The 20828-nt window shown below is 33.6% G+C and overlaps 2 protein-coding genes across 2 annotated transcripts in view; one reads left to right on the top strand and one right to left on the bottom strand.

The window, feature by feature from the left end:
* Window positions 1-462, top strand: part of LOC150087939 (uncharacterized) — a 69064-nt gene extending 68602 nt beyond the window's left edge. Inside the window, exon 6 of the mRNA XM_090369817.1 lies at window positions 164-462. Coding sequence (XP_090225943.1) covers window positions 164-462 — 299 coding nt within the window. The remainder of the gene's footprint in view (window positions 1-163) is intronic.
* Window positions 463-13053: 12591 nt separating this feature from the next.
* Neurl4 (neuralized E3 ubiquitin protein ligase 4) overlaps window positions 13054-20828 on the bottom strand; it is a 636447-nt gene continuing 628672 nt past the window's right edge. The window contains exon 26 of the mRNA XM_090369970.1: window positions 13054-13264. Coding sequence (XP_090226096.1) covers window positions 13054-13264 — 211 coding nt within the window. The remainder of the gene's footprint in view (window positions 13265-20828) is intronic.

Genomic DNA, 20828 nt, shown 5'->3' with positions numbered 1-20828 from the left:
TTAAAAATCCTATTTAACCATTAGAAAATAAAGTGGATTTTGTTAAAATGGTATTTCACTAACATTTATCGTATTTACTTAGTCCAAAAAAAACTTTTTGGATACATTTGTAGGTGAAATAAATCTTGGTTAAAGATGGATCTTTTGTCCAATTTTTTTTTAGATCGGACAATAGCAGATGGCACAGTACCATTAATAGGAGTGGTTGTTACTCTTGCTGTTCTTCTTCTAGTGGCAGGATTTGCAACTTGTTATCGCTATTGGACTCACAGACGGCATCAACCACGCCTACCTTTTTGGAGCATTGAAATACAGGATGAAAAAGCAAATCTTCACTCACAATGTCAGTATCAGTATTTGGATGCTGCAACCAATAAAGTTGTGCATAATTCTGTTGCAGGAGAAATTGGTTGTTTGCAGACTCAACCTTCTATCCGGACCTATAATACTATAAATGTTTAAGAGTTGTGTGTTCATAAATAAGTTTTATATATACATATATCTAGTCAAAGAGCAAAAAACAACTCCAATTGAGTACTGTGTTTGATTTTAAGAACATCACTGATTTGGGTTTTATTTGAAGTGTAAATGTGATTATACAAGTAATGCAATGAATAGAAAAAAAGAAAACAGGCTATGCAATTGTTTTTTGTTCAGAAATATTTTGGTATGCTTAATTGCTATCTGAAATATAAATATAATATAATTAATACAACTTTTATTACTTAATGTTATAGCAGGAAAGCTTTTTTATTGTACATGATGCCATTGAAAAATTTTTAAAAATTAATTCCACTTTACTGAAGGTAGTATTAAAATTGTTATTTTATAATTCTCAGTTTGGGAAGAGCCTCAGTGCATTTAAGATCATTTTCATATGTTAAATTGTTGCAGATTCAAAAAGAAATTAAATTTAAAAATTTAATTTCTTTTGGAATCTATATAAAAATTTAATTATATATATATATATATATATAAATATAAGAAATTTTGTGTGAGAGTGAGATTAATATACAAGGTCATATGACCTGTCATACAACTTTTGTAACAAAAGTAGTTGCTTTTAGCAAAGATAAGAGACAATTTATTCTGATTGAGTAAGTGATCATCTGAATTTGAATATCTTTGGGCTTTCAAACTAATTTTGCAGTTGCAGTCCAGGCACTGCTCAACTTAAATGTAAGAATATTTTCATATTTTTGGTCAAGACTGAGCTGTTCAAACTTGACTGTATAAACAAATGAATATACCAAAAATTTGTTGCTGGCATACCCATGAAATATAGTAGTGAAGGTGAAATAAGACTTCTATTTGAGTATCTGATTCTCTCAACAGAATCATATCAACTTCCAAGCTGTTTATAAAAGTAAGAGAGCATTTTTTCACTTATTACATCATTCTTTAATGGTATTATACAAACATCACATCTTGATGTGATGTTTGTATAATACCATAAGTTATCACATCTTGATGTGATATCTTATAAGATGTGATAAGATATCACATCTTGCTTAAGGTCCTGTATTTGTTATATATTACTACAGGGGGTTCTCGTTATCCAAGGATAATTGGTCCCAGAAAATTCCAATTAAAACGGGAACCAATTTTTTTGTAACGTGTACTATGTACTTGTATATAGTAAAAAATGGATTGAAGGAACTGAAAAATGAGACAATTATTGTATTAGATATTTTTTTATTATATGTTGAACAATGTAAGGTTAAGTAAAGTTTATTGAAGTTACACCATTTTTCAATTTTTTTTTTCAGTTTTACGAATAAAGAATGAATCCAGAGTTAGTTTATTTTTTTGCTGTATTTTTTCAGATAAAATTGTGTAGTACCATTTAATTGTCTTTAACTCTGCGCTAAACTTTTGCTGGACAATTATGAAGAAGTTTGTGGATAATGAGGGACCCCCTGTATATAAATATATAAAGCAGATATACATTACTTTCTATCTGTAGCCTTCTCATCTAGGGTGGATCATTTACATTTCATTCAAGTTAAGAAATTCTTTGAAATTATGATGCTTTGAACTGTGTAAAGATGGCTTGACTGCTTTCTCTAATATTTGAGGATAATTTAATATATAGAAAATAGCTTGAGTTTTTATTTTCTTAACTTAATTTAATTTTGAATGATAAACTCCACATAATATATATGTTGAGTATTCCTTTATTTGTTTTTCCAATAATTCGTTTTTTTAAAATATAATTTTGTGTTCACCAAAAATTAAGAGTTGAATGCAAAGATAAATTGCTTGAGGTAAAGTAATTATTTATAGGAATAAAAAAAAAAAAAAAAAACCCCTTATATATTACTTTATATATTACTCATCATCCTTGGAATATCTACATTTTCTACTTATATTTTTACACTGCAATGTAGCTCTGCTATAGAAAGAAAAGTGATGATTCAAATTAATTTATTAATTTGAATCATCACTTTTTAGGATCACACAAACAAGCTGCAATCTTTCACAAATTGTAGTATTTCAATAATAAATTGCTTAAATTCACAATGTAATATAATAGTATAGTCTCAATTAATTAATTAATGATCTCAGTTCAATCAGTCAAGACTGAATTCATTGCAAGAAAAGTGATGAATTCAGTCTTGATTTTGTAACTTTTCTTACTATTCAGTGTCTTTATTTGATTTAAGTCGTTGCTCGTTGTTTTTTGCAATCAGCATTGAAATGTATTCACATTTCTCTTTCTGTGTTTTCTTCTTCATTATTACGCTGGGTGAGTCATAAATTACTAAACACTTTTATTTAAAGATAAAGGATGAAAACTAATTTATATATCATTGATTAAGCAACAAAGACATCAAAATTGTAACCAGGCAGATATTTCCAACATTCTGCCTTAATGCATTCATTTATGCATACAGGATATTCACTTACTTTTATTGTATATGATGGCATTAAGGGCAAGTTACTGTTATGGATAAAGGAATGGTTCAGTGAGAGGAGACAGGGAGTTGTTATCAGTGGGCACTGCTCTTCTTGGACTAATGTTATTAGTGGAGTCCCCCAGGGTTTAGTGCTGGGCCCATTGTTGTTTTCTATATTTGTTATTGATATCGATGAAGGCATATCAGGCCTAATGTCTTTAAGTTTCAGATGTTGTGAAGGTTGGCAGGGTGGTTAATGAAGTAATTTAGGTTACTGCAACAAGATCTAGAAAAATTAGGCAGATGAACTGAAAAGTGGCAATTGAAATTTAATTTTGGTAAATGTAAGGTACTGCACATGAGTAGCAGTAATTACTGGGATTGGCACATTAATTAATGTACCAATCCCAGTAATTAATGTACCAACTATGTGGTATCACACTCAGGGTAGTTGGAGAATGAAAAATATCTGGGGGAGTTGTCAGTCAGATATGAAATTCTCTGAGCAGTGCAGACAATTTGCCAGTATATCTCATATGGTTTTATCAGTGATATACAGGGATAAAGAGGTGATTATCTCATTGTAAAATGGTTAGGATGTATCTTGAGTATTGCATGCAAGTCTGGAAGCTTCAGTTTAGGATGTGGATGTTGGAATGGGTGCAGAGAAGAGCAATTAGATTTGCGAGAGCAACAAGGGTGATCTTACCAGGAAAGATTTAGTTCTGCAAATTTTAGCATCTGGAGACTAGGAACCTGTGAGAAGATCTGATTAAGTTTTTTAAAGCTTTGAATGGATTGAGTAAGCCCAGTGCTAGTGGAATCCTTCCTCTTGCTCAGACTGCACACACACACATGAGGGGTCATAAAGTCAAATTGAGGATGGATAGATGTGTGGAAGTTTGCCTTCAGCCAGCATGAATGATTGTTGGAACAAACTTCTGTCTGATATTGTAGAAGTGGATAGTTTGAATGAAGTCAAAGAACTAGACTAGCTATTAGAGGGGATGAGCAGGTGATATGGGAACCTTTTTTTTTTGTGATGCAGTATAAACTTGCTTTTCTGCACTGTTTGATAATACTAATGGTGTGTTGGGCCATCATCCTGCATAAAATATACTCTGTAGTCTTGGATAAATATATTCCAGTAACGTTGCAAAATAGCTCTCTCTTTAGCAGTGCCCTCCAAAAATGATTCAACTAGTGTTCTGAGGATTGCTCTATGTAGAACTTCATCATTTCATCCAGATTTTTTTTTTTTTTTGTAATTCTGATAGAATGTGGCCAATCACTTCTAAGAGGATATAGAATGTGCATAGAACCCTCAACTCTCTTGATTGTATGGTACAATTGTAGATTTTATCAGTTGATGGAGCAGAGTGTTTTGGCCATTCTTTACAGATAAGATTCACACTGCTGAATTTGTAGTAAAGCTTCACTATTAGAATTATTCTTTATCTGGTTTGTTTCTGTATCTTTCTGACAAATTTTAAATGATAAAAGTAATTTACAAATTATATTAAGTCTAAAAGGTAGGCAATAAAAAAAAATAATAAATAAATAAATAACAGAGTAACAATTTATTATAGGGAATGATTTTTCAGTATTTATTTTGTAGTTTAAGTGTTCTTTAATATTTAAGGGAAAAAAGAAAAGAACTATGAATGAAATATTAATGATATTCAGTTTAAAAGTGTAAATTTATGACTTGCTCTGTATGTTGTGAAGATCAGGACTTAAGGAATGCAAAAATCATAAAATGATTAGTTATTATAGACTTTTTATATTTGTGAATTGTCTTGTTTCTGGGATTTTTTCGGTTGCTATGGATTCTTCGTAATGAAGAACTTGGAAACCTGAAATTTAGTATTGAACTGTCAGATTTATAATTACATTGTGATTAGATTGTGCAGCATTGGATGTGAAAACAGAGAATGCAGTCTGTGTTTCAAGTTACATTTTATTTACTTTTCTTTTTTTTTTGAGGTACTTAAGAACATTCAAAAAGAGGGGCTGCTATGAATTAATTTCATGTTGGTTGACTAAATTGCATAAATCTGACAGTCTCCAAACCAGTGTATTCTATATAAATGCAGAGTAAGATTGTTATTCTGTATATTTTATCTTGTTGTCATCATCACCTTTGATAAGGAGTTTGGCTTCTTGGAAAGTTCTGTTCTTGTGCCATGTTTTGTTTTATTTTATCTCACCCTTATTGCAACCAGACATAAAAATATAACTGAATATAAAGCATGAAACTAACAGGAGTCACCAACAGTGAATATTTAGTTTCCTTGCTTGTGGAATAAAACAGTCAGTATACATTGTATTTATTATTTGTATTATTTCATATGGTTCAGTCTGCAGCACAAATATAATTCATAATATTGCACCCTCACCTTCCTTTTCAATTCTTTATCATATAAATGTTTATCATGTAAAAAAAAAAAGTAAAGTGCAGCCATTATCAACCCACTGCAGGATGGAAGCCTCCTCAACAATTCATGTTGAGGGAAATGGACCATAATCTGCCACGCTGGTCCAGTGCGGGTTGTCAGTTCGACCGTATTCAGCAGTCAGGGGCTTGAACCCCGGTCTACTCAAAGAGCGTGTGCTACTGCACTCCCGCTCCTGCCCACTCGGCTAACATAACTTTAAATGATCTATTTTTGCATCATTTATGAATAAGTATTGAATTGCTGATTTGATAGGTAGATGGAAATTTTTTTATTTGAAGAAATTAGTGATCTAGTCTTTCATTTATTAAAACATCAGTTTATATTATCAACACTTTCACTGCACTTAATTTTACTTTCAGTTGTTTACATTGTTTATGAATGTGCTGCTTTTTTCCTTTTAAGAGTAGAAGCATTTTAATTTCTTTTGTTATACATGACACTTGGAAATTTAGTCACAAGCTCAATGACCAATTCTATCTCTGTCAGCAATATCCATTTCTCTCTATTAGTAAGAAACAAGATGCACACATTTAACATAATCAAATCTAGAATGTGAAAGGAGGCTTTTGTACACTCACAGACACATGTTCTTTTCAAAATTTCAGTGCAATTCGCAGCACCATGCTGCTTCATCATACAGATAAGTTTATGGAGTGGTTTCTTGGTCTTATGGTTCACCATTCTTGTGTCTTTCATTTGTGCATCCTATATGGTAGAATATTATTTCTATAATAAGATTTAACCTAATAAGAATTATCTTCTAGCCTCCCAGCCCATTAACACTAGTGTGCTAATGGGTTGCAGGAAATAATGTGATATTATTGACCAGGAAAAACAAATTTCACTGGAAATCCTCTTTTTGCTTGGTGTGAAAATTGGTGCACATGACTGTTTAGGTTACTTTTTTTTTTTTTTTTGGAAAAAAGGCTATTGTCATGAATATAATTTACATTTAGAATGAATACAGTGGGATGCTGATTATCTGAACCAGTTATCCTCGACTGGTTCAGATAATCAGTTGTACATGTTAGTTATTTTACATCAGTTAAAAGATTTTAAGAATAAAGCAAATTTTGGCATACAGCTAATGAGATGGCTGAACTTGCTGTCAGTTAGCAAAAAATATGCAGTGTTTTTATTCAGTAACCTTGCTAGGAATGAAAGTAGCCGAGGTTACTAAGCATGAAGAGTTAAAATTAAAATTCTGTCGATAGATGTGCAACTAGCCATTTATATACATTACTACCAAAACTGATAAGATAAGCAGTACACATGAATAAAGGAATTCACTGACCAACAGCTGGAAAAAAAAAAAAAAAGGCCAGTCTGCAAAAATAGGATGCATGGCTAGAGGTTTTAAGGGATGAAACTTTAAACCTGTAATTCATAATTTATGCAGGGTTTTTAGTAATTTATCTGCAGTTCACCATGCTCACAAGATTTCTGTAATGAGCAAATAAGGAATAAAGTTAGGTATATCCTTTATATTAAATACATAAAACTAATAGCATGGATCTAATGCAACAAGACATTGTAATTCATAGACCTTGTACATGTTTAGCGATCGACACGTTTACCAAAATTCTGATGTTAATTTCAAACCTAACTGCTCATTTTCACAAGTTTACTGTTCCACAAATTTTTGGAGACTCATTTTATTGAGTCAATGTCAGAAAAAGTTCCACACTCTGAAAGTATAGCTTGATTATCTGAGCTTCAGTATACAAACAGGTAAGAATAATAGTAAGAAATGATGAAAACATCAGAACATGCAAAGATCTTTAATGTGGAAAACAGCATACATCAGTATGATCATTGCTGTAGTTTTAAAGCTAGACTTGATAAGGTGCATTTCTGCTCCTGTGTACCAAGCCAACCTAAAAATAAAATGAAATGAAATAAAGATGACAAAAAGCAAAGCAATATTCCTCTGGTAAACATGTGAATGCATGACCCCTGGCACAAGGAGATACATAGCCACACCCTACAAAAATGAGCACCACTTTTTGTAAATGAACAATATAATAGAAAGAACTGGGAACTTGCAAGCACTACTTCTTTACATGGACATCAGTGCTTCTGAACTCCAGAAAGGATTGTATACCAGTCACTGATCACCATCCAACAAAGAGCCAACAGTGTATTTTGTGTGACAATGTTAGCAGTATGGGACTCAAGCATTCAGCTCTTTAAATAGTAGCAATTCCTTTAACTATTAACGTTTTCTTTGATGTTAAAACAGCATTTTAATAAACAGTATTATACAGAATTACTGTATAAAATTTAGAATTTGAGAGCAGCAGTCTTAATTGGTTGTGTGAAAGGCTTAGCCAGAGGGTAGGCCATGAGGCATGGTCTTCAAATAGTTTTTCTAATAGATTTTTCCTCAATAACTAGTGCAGTGAAGAATGCTATAAAACACTTTATAATTGTAGAAGAATAAGAGAAATTTACCTCGAAATATGATAGGTAGAACACTTCTGAAGTTGTACATATCATATTGAGGTAAATTTCTCTTATTCTTCTACAAATATTGAAATCAACATAGAATGTATTGAGTATCACAGCTCTGGTTTATACTATCCATATGGTTTATTTTATCCACCGTATGCCAAGAGAGATTAGAAGTCAGGGTAATCCCCAACAGGCGCCTCTGTAGCCAGGTGGGAAGGAGCAGAAGTGCATAGCACACGTTTCTTGATTAGACCGGGGTTCGAGCCCATCACCACTAAATACGGATGATGCAGAAAGGTCAGGGAATGACCACCGCATATCCCAGAGCAATATGGCCTTAGTTGCTAATGCTCCTAAAAACCAAAAACAACAACAACAATCCCCAACAGAGATATATGATCTCGCTTAGAACTCAGAGTGTCATTGAAGATAAGCATAGGAGCAGAAGAATCCTTTTTGCGAGATATAAGATTGGACTGAGTTTTAGAAGAATTGAAATCAACTAAGTTATTTTTGCCCCACTGGAGAACTACTTGGAGATAAGCATTTAAGGAATTGGTAGTGGATATTCAAGTAGTAGAAGCTGTGTGTGCAGGAAAAGGTTTCTCAAAGTGGAAGGTGGAATGCAATGTGTTATCATCAGTGCTATTTAACACTATTACAAAACTACAGCTGTTGTCCATAAATCTGGCCAGTGCAATCAACAGGCATATTCATTGCTTCATTTTCTTCCAACTTTCATGCTGACTGCTACAAGTTTAAAGGCATTGGTTTATTTTTTTTATACAGATAAATATATATGAAGTACTTGACAGTTTTTATTTTTTTAATTAATTTTTTTTTTTTTTTGGAGTTGCACCCACTTTTAATGATAAATTCTGCAATGATGATTTTTACAGAATATGTATGACTTATTTGGCAACATTCAAAAATTGAATATTCTTCTATCATTATAGGTACTAATATATCAAATTAAAAAAAACTGAATTTTACAAACTTTTCCATAGTTTTTAGAGTTAAAAGGAGCCATATTTGCAGTGCTGGCTCACCTATATTAAATAAAAAAAAAAGGAAATTTTTTGGCATTTGTATGCTTTTTTCTACTGCAACCACTGTTACTCATGAATGACCATTGATGTAGACTTTTGCCTTTAAAGTTTTTGTATATATTTTTTTCATGATATAGTAAGGGTAATTTATTTTTAATAACATTGTCTGTATCGATATGCTCTCTAATTGTAGCTTAATGTTACTTGGTGTAAATATTTTTCATTAATCTCTTCTGTGAAATCTGATTTTTGGCATGCAGAATTTCAGTGTCTGCTATTAACTTAAATTTTTCTTTTTGATGTATAACTTATAATGGAAGGAATAGTACCACACTAAAAAACATCAAAGCTTTGATGTCTGCATTATTAAAATGTGATGGGACCACCAGTCATTCAAGAATTCTTTTGAGTTGTGAAATACTCTATATAGTCAATTGTATTTTGTATAGTGAAGTGCTATTTTTAATTTTTGTTTTGCCTGTTTTTATACACACACAAATATTTATATATATAAATAAGGTGTATACACATACAAAACTGCATTTTTTTTAATATGCTCTTTACAAGCACTGTGATGTAAATACTGTTTCACAAGAGTATTAGCTAAGTGCCTATAAAAATCCTTATAAGGAATTCTTATTGATGTATATTGTGAATCACTGTTTTTTTTTTTTTTTTGTGTATAATAAATTATGTTTAGTTTATTGAAAATTATGCATCAGATTGTACTAGAACTTTCTTTGGTGAATCAAGAATTTTATCAGTTTAAAGGATTAGACTGACATGCTGTTCTGGTTTTACACTTCCTAAAATTTTCCCAACATGACCATTATTGATTTCATGTACATACAGAATGCATACACAGTATTAATTGTGGCATGTGAATTGATGAAAAGTAAGGTGTAATATTTGCATGTGTTAGAAAACTTTTTGATGAAAAATATACAGGTAGTCTCTGACTTAAATCAGGGATTTTTCTTATGAATGGCACTTATTGAAACAATGCAAATCAGACTTTTTTTTTTTTATGTATATACATTTATATGTTATAAAGGAGAGCTGTATTGTCAAAGCAAAAATTTTGGGATTCACCAACTTAATTTAAGGTTCACTTATAAGTACTCATTAAAAACAAAAATTAAACAAGTCAATGTTAGGATAGGAAGGCAATAAAAATGTATTAACACTGTATGCTGTATTTGCATATTGTAGTAGTCATACCAAATTATTCACATTTTTAGAAGCTAAGGACAGATGATATCTGTCAGCTTCTAAAAATGTGAATAATTATAGCTTCCAAAGCAGAATTTTGCTTCATTTCTTGATAAATTTCATTTCAGCAGTGGCCCAAACACAACAGAGTTTCCACGTTTGGGTTGCTCCTTTAATGAAATTTATTGATAAGTTCAGTTCAAGAATTAAGTGATCTTTTGCACTGCTGTAATGAACTGTATCAAGAGAAGAAGCAGTGAAATTCTGTGTAAACTTTTAAATTAAATAAAGCAGCACAAATCACTCATTCCTTAATTGAACTTGCCACTCCTTTTCATCTTTGGGTTATCTTAAACAACAAGAATGGCCATCTTTCTCAAACAAACTGAAGGTTTCAGCCATTCTTTTTGTTATGAGCTGTTTACTTGCGGTGCCAGCTACATTTACTTTTCATGCTGCACTTTTACCTTTCATTGCTCCAACTTGATCAGATCCTTGTTCAATCAGGTAACCATTGTGTAATTCCAATATCTGTGTCATGTTCCTTATGTGTAAACTGTCAAAACCAATCTCAATTGCCAGTTCCACAATGTGCAACTAAATTTCAGGGATGCAGGTGGAACCCTGAACACATTGCTTCCATATATTCACCACACTCTATTCATTGTAGCCAGAATGACTTCCTCCCATGGTGATGCAATGTGGTGCTTGGTCTCATGGTGCTGTAATGTGCTGGACTTCTTAATATCATTATTCCCACCATAACTGAAGTGATAATTGGTTATTTCGAGATAATAGGCTGAACACTACTGTCACAGCTTGGTTGCAACGAAGTTATTTGTTGCCATGAAAACAACTTGTATATTGTTGCCGGCACCACATCTTCAATGTTATTAACTGAATGGCTAGATGTGTTGTCAAAAAGAAGCATGGCTCTGTTGAGATTTTGATGAGAAGAGAAATTTTAAAATTAAAATGCCTTAATTCAGAGACTACCAGTATTTATTCTTTTGTTGTCAAAATTTTTCAACTCTAGCAATGATCAATGTGCAAGGTAAAGCATCCTATGGCTAGATACACACTGATAAGAAAAAAAATTTATTTAGGTATTATTTTGATGGCATATGGTGGTAAATTTGGTGCTATGTGCCATGACAAAGTTTGAATAAGGCTACCCTAGAATAAAGAAAAATAGTATATTTTTCTTTATTAATCACTTCCATTTGATTATAGAAGATTAAGTCAAAAATGATTCTTAATCATATGTATATCCTTTAAAGGACATCACATATGCAAATTTCATTCATTAAGCCAGCAGTGGTGGCTTTACAAGCTCACCTGAAAAATATCTTTTGTGTTTAATGGTTTTATGAATTTGAAAATGGAAGTGATTAATATTTTCATGTTTATAGTTTGCTCCCCCTCCCAAGAGGATTGAAAGCTTTGCTGTTTTTAAATTAAAATTTTTCATTAAAAATAAGTACAGTGGTACCTCGGTATACATCCTTAATCCGTTCCAGATCCTTGGACTTATACCAAACTAATTTTTCCCATAAGAAATAAAGGGAAAATGATTAATCCGTTCCCATGAAAAAAAATCCTATTGTTATTGGCATATTATACAATGTCCCTGATCTTTGTTTGGTAATCGATTTCACCCCCTTCGCAACAATTGTAGATACCGTCGTTCTCGGCATACGGTAAGCAGTAGCCAAGTCCCGGATACGCATGCCACCTTCATACTTTTCAACGATCTCTTTTTTCACCTCCATGGTGATCCTAACCATTTTCTTCGTTGCTTGGCTCTTCTCATTAACTTTCTTAGAACTTATGGTTAATGGATTTACAAAACATTTACGTGAAAAAATACAAAATCACGTGAAAATTCACAGAGAGTTATAGCGTGGGCTGTCGTGGCAGAGATGCCAGATCTTACCCCCTCTCCAAAAACCGAATTCAGTTTATCGAGGATGTAAGCGCGCACATGTCCTCGGTCGGTTTTATTCGGAAAGCCGAGTGAGGACGGGCGCGGGTACTTTGCTAGAGTCTGTCCTTGGTCGGCTTTTATTCAGTTTTTGGAGAGGGGGGTAAGACCTGGCATCTGAGTCTTGGCTTTGTCTTGAGAGAGGTAAACAAGGATAGCACGCGGTGTCGTGACTCATTTTGACGCATGTGAGTCGTATACCAAACAAAATTTCTCGCGTCCAAACAGGACGTATATCAAGTTGGACTTATTCCAAAGCGGACGTATACCAAGGTAGCACTGTACTTCAGTTCATTAGAAAAAAGTCCAAGCAGGAGTACACTGCAAGAAAAATTGTAAACAACCAAAATTTTTCTTTTAGAAATAAAAATGAAATAGGTTGGCCTGTCAGGCCCCATGCCATCATGTTTGTATTACATCTTGGGGCATACCTCTATCAGATTAAGGACAATTTACAGATATGTTTCTCTAAGCCTTAGTTCCTGCTCCTCAATAAGTTTACTAATTTATTGAGTCTGTGGGTATTTCATGAACCAATAGAGGACTTGATCATTTCAACAAATATTAACTTTTCTCACTTTGTAGTCTTCCAGAGAAATTTATTTGTAAAAAGAAAAAGGAATATTTGTTGAAATAAATGTTTTTATTATAAGGTAATTAATCAGTGTTAAAAAAAAAAAAAAAAAAAAGAAGCCATTTCAGATAACATTCACACTGAATACTCTTATTCTGAAATATTTATTTTCAGTAATTACAGCATTTTATGGCAGCACGTTACTAGATTTTTATTTTGATATTAATAACACCAGCATTGTGATTAAACTGTACATTTCTTTGAAAGCTGAGGCTTTCATCTGTGGCAGTATTTTAAAGCCAATATTTATAAAGAGCAAGTGAATTTCACTCACTTAAGTTTCTTGAATTATTTACAGATTAAGAATAAATAATAAAAAATCTCTATGTACATAATAAACATTTTTGCCACAAATAATGGCTCAGAATCCTTCTAATTTAATAAGCAAACAATGTAATACAGTAGATCCTTGTTCTTTGGTATGCCATTTCAAATCATTATTGCTGAAGTGATAATCAAAAGGTTCTCCGTCTACTGGGCAGTGAGGCTCAACTGTATACGAACCTGGTCTAACAAATACCTGAAAAGCTACCTGAGCCTGAAGAAGTTTCTTTGTTTCTGGGTCAGAAAACCTGATAAAAAAAAAATTTCAATGATATTAGTAATATAAAATAAATTATATCAAAACTAAAAAATTGCACAAAAATGTTAGAAGACATATAAAACAATATTTAATGTTTGGAATTGATTAATATAATTTGATGGAAATCATTACCATCTTTACAATGTGTAAAACACATGTTGAGTGGCTATATTGCTGTCATGGCTAGCACATTGGTTGCTAACTCAGTGAAAGTGATAAATACACTTTCACCGAGTTGATGGTCTCAGGTGAAGGTTTCATGGTGTTTTTTTTTTTTTTTTATATCAAATATGGCAAACTAACCTTGGTATACCATATATTGATGCCTCGTTACCTATAATTATCTTGATGTAAACAATAATGGCCATAATTAAAGCTAACTTACTCCAGAGAAAAGATATAACTGATTGATATAAATAGGAAAACTAATTGGGCACACAAAGTGCTGAGATGATGCAGAAGACTTATGCATCAAAAAGGTTGACCACTGAAAATGAAATTATCTGATACTGTGTTCCACAGCGTGCTTAAACCAGCTGTATTTTCTGTGGTAGCATATAAAGCATCAATCAGGATGTTGGAGTTATAGTAAAACCTCACTAATTCTGAACCATTATAATTCAGAAGGAAGCAGTGAGATTAAATTTCAATGACAACATGCATTATTATTAAGATATAGTCATAGATTTTTCTGCTTGGATTGTCTGTTAGATGCCACCAAATGAATATAATTGATTCAAGGAAGATGTGGTGCAAACTTTGCCCTCTTCTGTTGGGTCCAAGTTTTCTTTACAAGGGTGCCACTGTATGAAAAGAAGCAATAGAAGAACGTTTGGTTTTTTGATGATTCTTATACTGTGCAGGACATGAGAGTAGAAAAGACCAATATTAAAAATTATAACAAGTGTTATTTGCAACTGGGCTGCAAGTTTGTATGAAGTAAAGTGGTTACAATAGTAAATGCATGAAAAAGTTTTTAAATGATGTTATTGATTTTGATGGAATAAAAGTATTGCACAATTGTGGTGAAAAGGATATTAATTTGGGGGGGGGGGGTATAAGAACATGGCCAAAAAAAGGTGAAGTTTCATATCATATGGTAATGAAAAAATAAATAACAACAGTAGTTCATTGGGAAGATATCTATAAGTGAAGTGGAAGCAAAGAAAGAAAGAGGTAAAAGCTAAAAATTTCAATTAGCCAGAAATTTCTTCACTTTTATTTTTTCACTCAAAGAAATTGACACAATATTTAACTAAGAAACAAAACTATCACATAATTATAATAAAAAAAAATTTCCACTTATATAAGACATTATGAATGAAGCAAAGAATAAATTTCATTTATGTCACATGGCCTAAATGTTGCCTATATCACATTGCCTTGTACAATGTGGCAATCACTTCCTTGTCTATGCTTACAAAGTTCCTATATATCACATAAAACTCCATACAGGCAGCCTGTCTGCATTGCCCAGAGAACTTCATATCTAACTGCACAATTACCCCATGTCTTTTTCATTTCCCACTACCCTGATGGTATGTTAGTAGTAGTAGTAGAGCATGTGAAAGCAGGCTTATGTAGCATCAGCCAAAAAAAAAAACCATTTCACACATTCATTCCCTCTAAACGTTTGTCCAGCTCTGTGAATTTATTTAAGCTATCAACTTCCACAATGACAGACGAAAGTTTGTTCCAGCAATCAACTACCCCCTGGCTAAAGGCAAATTTTCATACATCCATAACTGTCTTTCTTCAATTTGAATTTATGCCCCCTCAGGTTCGTAGTCTGAGCAAGAGGAAGAATCCCATCAGAATTGAGCTTTCTTGCTTGAGCAAGCTTAGAGAAGGGCAACAAGATTGGTGAGGGGAATGAAGGGGTCCTCTTACCAAGAAAGTCTACATCCTTTCTAAAATGAGGCCACCATACCTGTATGCAGTACTCAAGGCATGGTCTGATCATTGCTTTATACAAAGGGATAATCACATCACATCACATCCTTTTCCCTGCTAGCAAAACTCCTGTATATCATTACAATACTCCATGACCTCCTCTGGCAGCCCGTCTGCAATTCTCAGAAAATTTCATATCTGACTGCACAATTACTCCCAGGTCTTTTTCATTTTCTACTACCCTAAGTGTAGTACCACACAGTTGGCACGTTTCTCTGGGGTTATCTCTACCCATATGAATTCGATCTACATGAATTCGATCATACACGATTTATAAATAGGGAATGGTATTGTATATAACATGAACTGAATTCGCTTATGCACGATTCGCCTTTGTGTTTACAAGAAATGGCAATCGAATGCGGAATCACCCCAACTGAACGCAACACGATAGGAATGAAGAGAAGATTCTGAAAATGTATTTATGTTTTTTATATCAGTGAAGGGGAAACACTTTTCACAATAATAAAGTAAAACCCTCACAATTACAGCTATCGGTATTATCGCAAATGCCATTAGATAGAGTTTACTACCCGTTTATAACAGATTCCACTAGCAGGAACGCAACTGGAAATTGTTTTTATTGTTTTATGGTAGTGACCGCCAGAAATGTACTTTACTAAAATGTGAGCTAGTGAGGTGATAATAGTGTTTCTGCCTTTACGGTGTTGTTTATTCAGTTGCTATACGTGCGCAGCTTTGTTTATGTGTATCAAGCGTGCTCCTCATTTTGTAATTGTGCTTTATTCCCTAAAAACAACTACTTAAAAGGTGTGAAAAGGAAGCATCCTGGTGACGACACTACAGATTCAGAGAGAAAAAGAAATGTAATATCGATAGACAGGCAGACTGGGTCAAAAATTCTTACCCGGGAAAATTTGTAGCGGCCTAATACTATCGTTTATAGCCAAAATCATATCGGCTTCTGGTCTCCAGCCCGCTGGGGTTCCCCCGGTAAGGCAAAAGTCGGCCTCTGTCGATAGAGAAAAAAATGTGAAGTTGTAAAATGCTTTGAGCGAAATGAAAGAATGTGATATTGCACGTTCTACGGCCCTATATGAGGCAATGCGAGAACAATTAGAAAGAATACAGAGAAAATAAAAATTTTCATAGCAGGAACAACTCAGTGTAATAAAATCCATTAGATCAAAGCACAAAGAATTGGAAGAGATGGAACGGCTGTCATTTGTTGTGTAGATGATTCTGCAATGCTTCTTTAACCAGTGACTCCATTATTTTCTCCGGAACAGAAGTTAAATTAACTGGCCTGCAATTATTCGTGTCACCCTTTGATCCTCCTTTGTGGATAAATTTACACATCTCCAGTTTGTGGGGACCTCTCCTGAGGATGCTCTCATAATTATGGCTAAGGGTTTTCTTATTTCCTTTGCCACCTCTTTTAATATAACTGGATAGATCCCATCCACCTCGAGTGACTTTCTTATGTTTAACTTCAACAATTTTTCCTCCACTTTTCTCTCAGTTATTACAAATCATTAAGCCTCCAGTTACAATTTGATAAACGTCTGGCATTCGCCTCCCTTAATAACTCCATTTGTGAATGTAGATGCAAAGTACTCGTTCAGATTGTCAGCTATCTGAGCAGGATCATCAACAGTCAAACCACCGTAATCTGGGAATACTGCTGTCCGCATGCAGTACCTTGCATTTATCAATATTAAACTTCAACTGTCATTTCTCAGCACATCAGCTTAATTTTTTTAGTTCTTGTTGCAGCAGTTTGCCCTGATTACTATCATTAACCATCATTCCAACCTTTGTATCATCTGCAAACTTAGACATTAAGCCTGATATACCTTCATCAATATCATTAATGATATTGATGAAGGTATATATTGAAATATACAGAATACATATTTCTATATTTATGATATATGTTCATCAATAAAGAACACAACAATGGGCCCAGCACTGAACTTGGGGGACTACACTAATAGCATTAGTCTGTGAAGAGCAGTGTCCATTAATAACCACTCTGCCTTCTCCCACTTAACCAACCCTTTATCTCGAATAGTATCCAAAGCGCTCCTGAAATCCAAGATTATGATATTAAAAATTTTTTTTTTTTTTTTAATCCGGTTCCTTTGTCACTGCATTATAATATCCAATCAGACTGGTCACACAAAATCACCTCTTAACAAATCCACACTGTCTGCGGTAGTAGTAGTAATTATGGCAAATGATGCAATAAAGCCAACTTTTATAGCAAAAGCAAAAAAAAAACCTGAAGGCAAACTTCTGCATGGCTATCCTACAACCAACCTTCCTCAACTTAAATTTATGCTCACTTGTGTGTGTAGTCTCAGCAAGTGGAAGAATACCATTAACATTCAGCTTACTCAATCCATTCAAGGTTTTAAACACCTCAATTGGATATACTGCAGTTGCCTGGTCTCAAGTTGCTGCAATTTGCAAAATTGAAGCCTTTCTACGTAAGAGGACCCTTTTGTTCCCTTCACCAATCTGGTTAGACCTTCTCTGCACCCATTCCAGCAGAACTACATCCTTCCTAAAGTGAGGCTTCCAGATCCTCCTTATCTCTGCTAGCAAATCTGTATATCATTGACAAAAACCTCATGAGCTGTCCTGGCAGAATGCCTACACTGATCAGAGAATTTCGTATCTGATTGCACAATTACCCCCAGGTCCTTTTCATTCTCCACTACCCTGAGTGTAGTACCACACAGTTGATAAGTTACTCTGGGGTTACTGATACCCATTTGCAGTACCTTGCATTTCTCAGTGTTAAATTTCAACTGCCATTTATCAGCCCATCAACCCAAATTTCCTAGATCTTGTTGAAGTAGCCCACCCTGATGACTGTTGTTAACTGCCCTACCAATCTTTGTATCATGCAAACTTAGACATCAAGCCTGATATACCTTGTCTCGAGGGTGAAGACACCCGTCCCCCCTTTTATGCACGGGTATGATATACTGTATCACCTGCCATGATTGTGGCAGCTGCTATGTTGGGGGAAACTGCCAGTAGGCTCCAGGACCACCTCTCAGAACATGAAAGGGCCATTCGACTGGCTGACTCTGCAGTTGCAGAGCACTTTTGGTCAATGCAATGCAACCTCAATCCCAGACATGATACCGAGGTCGTTGACCAATCCTGCCACTACCATCAACGATTGTGGCTTGAGTCACTACACATATATGGTTGCCATAGTGTTTTTAATTGCAATAGAAGCGTGCGGCTACACCCAATCATGGAGCCTGTAGTGTTACAATATGACAAACATTGGCACTCAGCCCACGTACACACCCTGCATCAACAACGATCACCTAGCTCGGTAAATGCTTTAGCATTTGAACACATCCTCGTGCACGTTCTCTCTCTTTTTACTCAACATGACCACACACTACACATTCCATTTGTAATGTTTTATGTATGTATTCTCACAGCTGAAGAATCTCAAACTAAATCTCAAAAGCTTCAGTTAAATTAAATTTGTGATTGTTACTGCTTAATTATTCCAGTGACCCCATAAAAATCATGTCAAAGTTGATGTTAAAAAAAGAAAAGTTGATGCTCATATGCTCAGTGTTGCGTTTTTAATGAGTGGTGGCCAATTAATTACTTTTTTCACTGATTAATGATACTTGCCCTTGTCTTATTTGCAATGAAGCCTTGTTGGTGTTCAAGGAATATAATGTGAAACATCACTACACCACAAAACATCTCAAATTACGATAAATTTCAAGAAGCTTTGTGGCAGAAAATACTCCAAGAACTAACCCAAACTTTTCAAAGTCAATAACAGAAGATTATAACTTTTACTCATCAAAGTTTATCTGCAGTTAGAGCTAGTTTTTGAGCCTCCCAGATCATTGCTAAAGGAAGGGTCTTTACGGATTGAGAATTTGTTTGGTAATTGCAGAAGTATGTCCTGAGAAAGTAAAGAATTTTGCATCTGTAAGTTTATCTTCAGCAACTGTAACGAGAAGAATTGAAAGTTTAGGAGCCAATGTTCAAAATCAACTCAGAAAAAGTTCATGAATTAACACATTTTTCAATAGCAACTGATGAGAGTGAAGATACAAGTCATACAGCTCAATTACTAATTTATATCTGAGGTATAACTCAAAGTTTTGAAGCAGTAACAAGAGCTAGCTGCATTAAAAAGCTTGAAAAATACATCAACAGATGAAAATATATTTTTGTGTGTGTCAGAAGCAATTGACGGTCTAAAACTGAATTGGGATTTGCTATCAGCAATTATGACAGATGGCACTAAAAATATGGTCAGTACTAAAATTAGGTTCATGAGTCAGCTTCATAAATATCTTGAGAGTAAAAATATTAAAAAACCAATGCAATTTCATTGCATAATTTACCAGCAGTCTTTATGCAGAAAATTTTTGGGTGTAGATTCATGTCAACTGTAATATCAACAGAAAATTTTATTTGCAAGACTGGTCTGAATCATCAGCAATTCAAAAATTTTCTTGAAACAATTGAGACTGAATAGTGATTTGCTGTACCACACTGAAGTACGACGGTTGAACTGCAGTAATGTGTTGGAGCAATTTTTTGAACTTAGGATCGAAACTTAGGATCTATTTATGAAAGAAAAATTGAAACTTGTTCCGGAACTATCAGTTCTCAAATGGTTGTAAAACCTTGCCTTTTTATCAGATATATGTGAACACCTGAATTTTATTAATATGAAACTACAAGGATGAGACAAACTTGTCAATGAATTGTATTATAATGTGAAAGCATTTGAAACAAAACTGGAGTTATTTAAAGGTCAACTACTTCGGAATAATTTTTCACAATTTACATATTGCGATAATTATGCCTAGTTGTAATTTTTCCACTGAAAATTTTTTTCAAAATGTTAGTTTGTTGCAGGAAAATTTTGGAGATTTTCTGATTTTAAAAATAATTCAAAGGTGTTGGAACTTTTTCAAAATCCGTTTGATGTACCCGTCAACAATGTTAATGAGAATTTACAGAGTTGGCAGATCTTCAATCTAATGATGCACTAAAGACAATATTTAAAAATGAAAATCTAATTCAATTTTATTCAACATTATTTGAGTCAGATTATCCAAAAATTAAAAATTTTGCAAGAAAGGTTACATCAATTTTCAGAAGTACATATATATGTGAGCAGACCTTTTCAAAAATGAAATATGTAAAATCAAAAATACAACTGCATCTAAATGACCTGCATTTACTTGACTTTTTAAGAATTGGAACTAGTACTTTAAAACCCGATATTATGAAACTGAGTCACACTCTACAACCACATTCATCGCATTAATTGTAATTCTGTTGTGTTATTAACTGTATTTTTGTGATTAGTACAATAAATAAGTAATAATTAAAACTGGATATAAACAAACTGGTATATTTTATATTACAATTCCATCGATTTATTTTTGAATCTGTACATATATAGGTAGGTATAAAATTTGTTTCTCTGCATAAATATGATCGAATATAGTTTTCAATAATTAGGAATTTTTTCAGCCCACCAAATATTCCAAAAATTGATATGTGGCCTGCTTCTCTAAAAGTTTGGGGACCCCTGCCATATACAAAGCAGTTTTCCAACACACCTA

The sequence above is a fragment of the Mastigoproctus giganteus genome, chromosome 3 (genome assembly GCF_048544385.1).
Source record: "Mastigoproctus giganteus isolate SK-2022 chromosome 3, ASM4854438v1, whole genome shotgun sequence".
NCBI classification, from domain to species: Eukaryota; Metazoa; Arthropoda; class Arachnida; order Uropygi; family Thelyphonidae; genus Mastigoproctus; species Mastigoproctus giganteus.
This window is presented reverse-complemented; position numbering and strand designations above follow the sequence as displayed.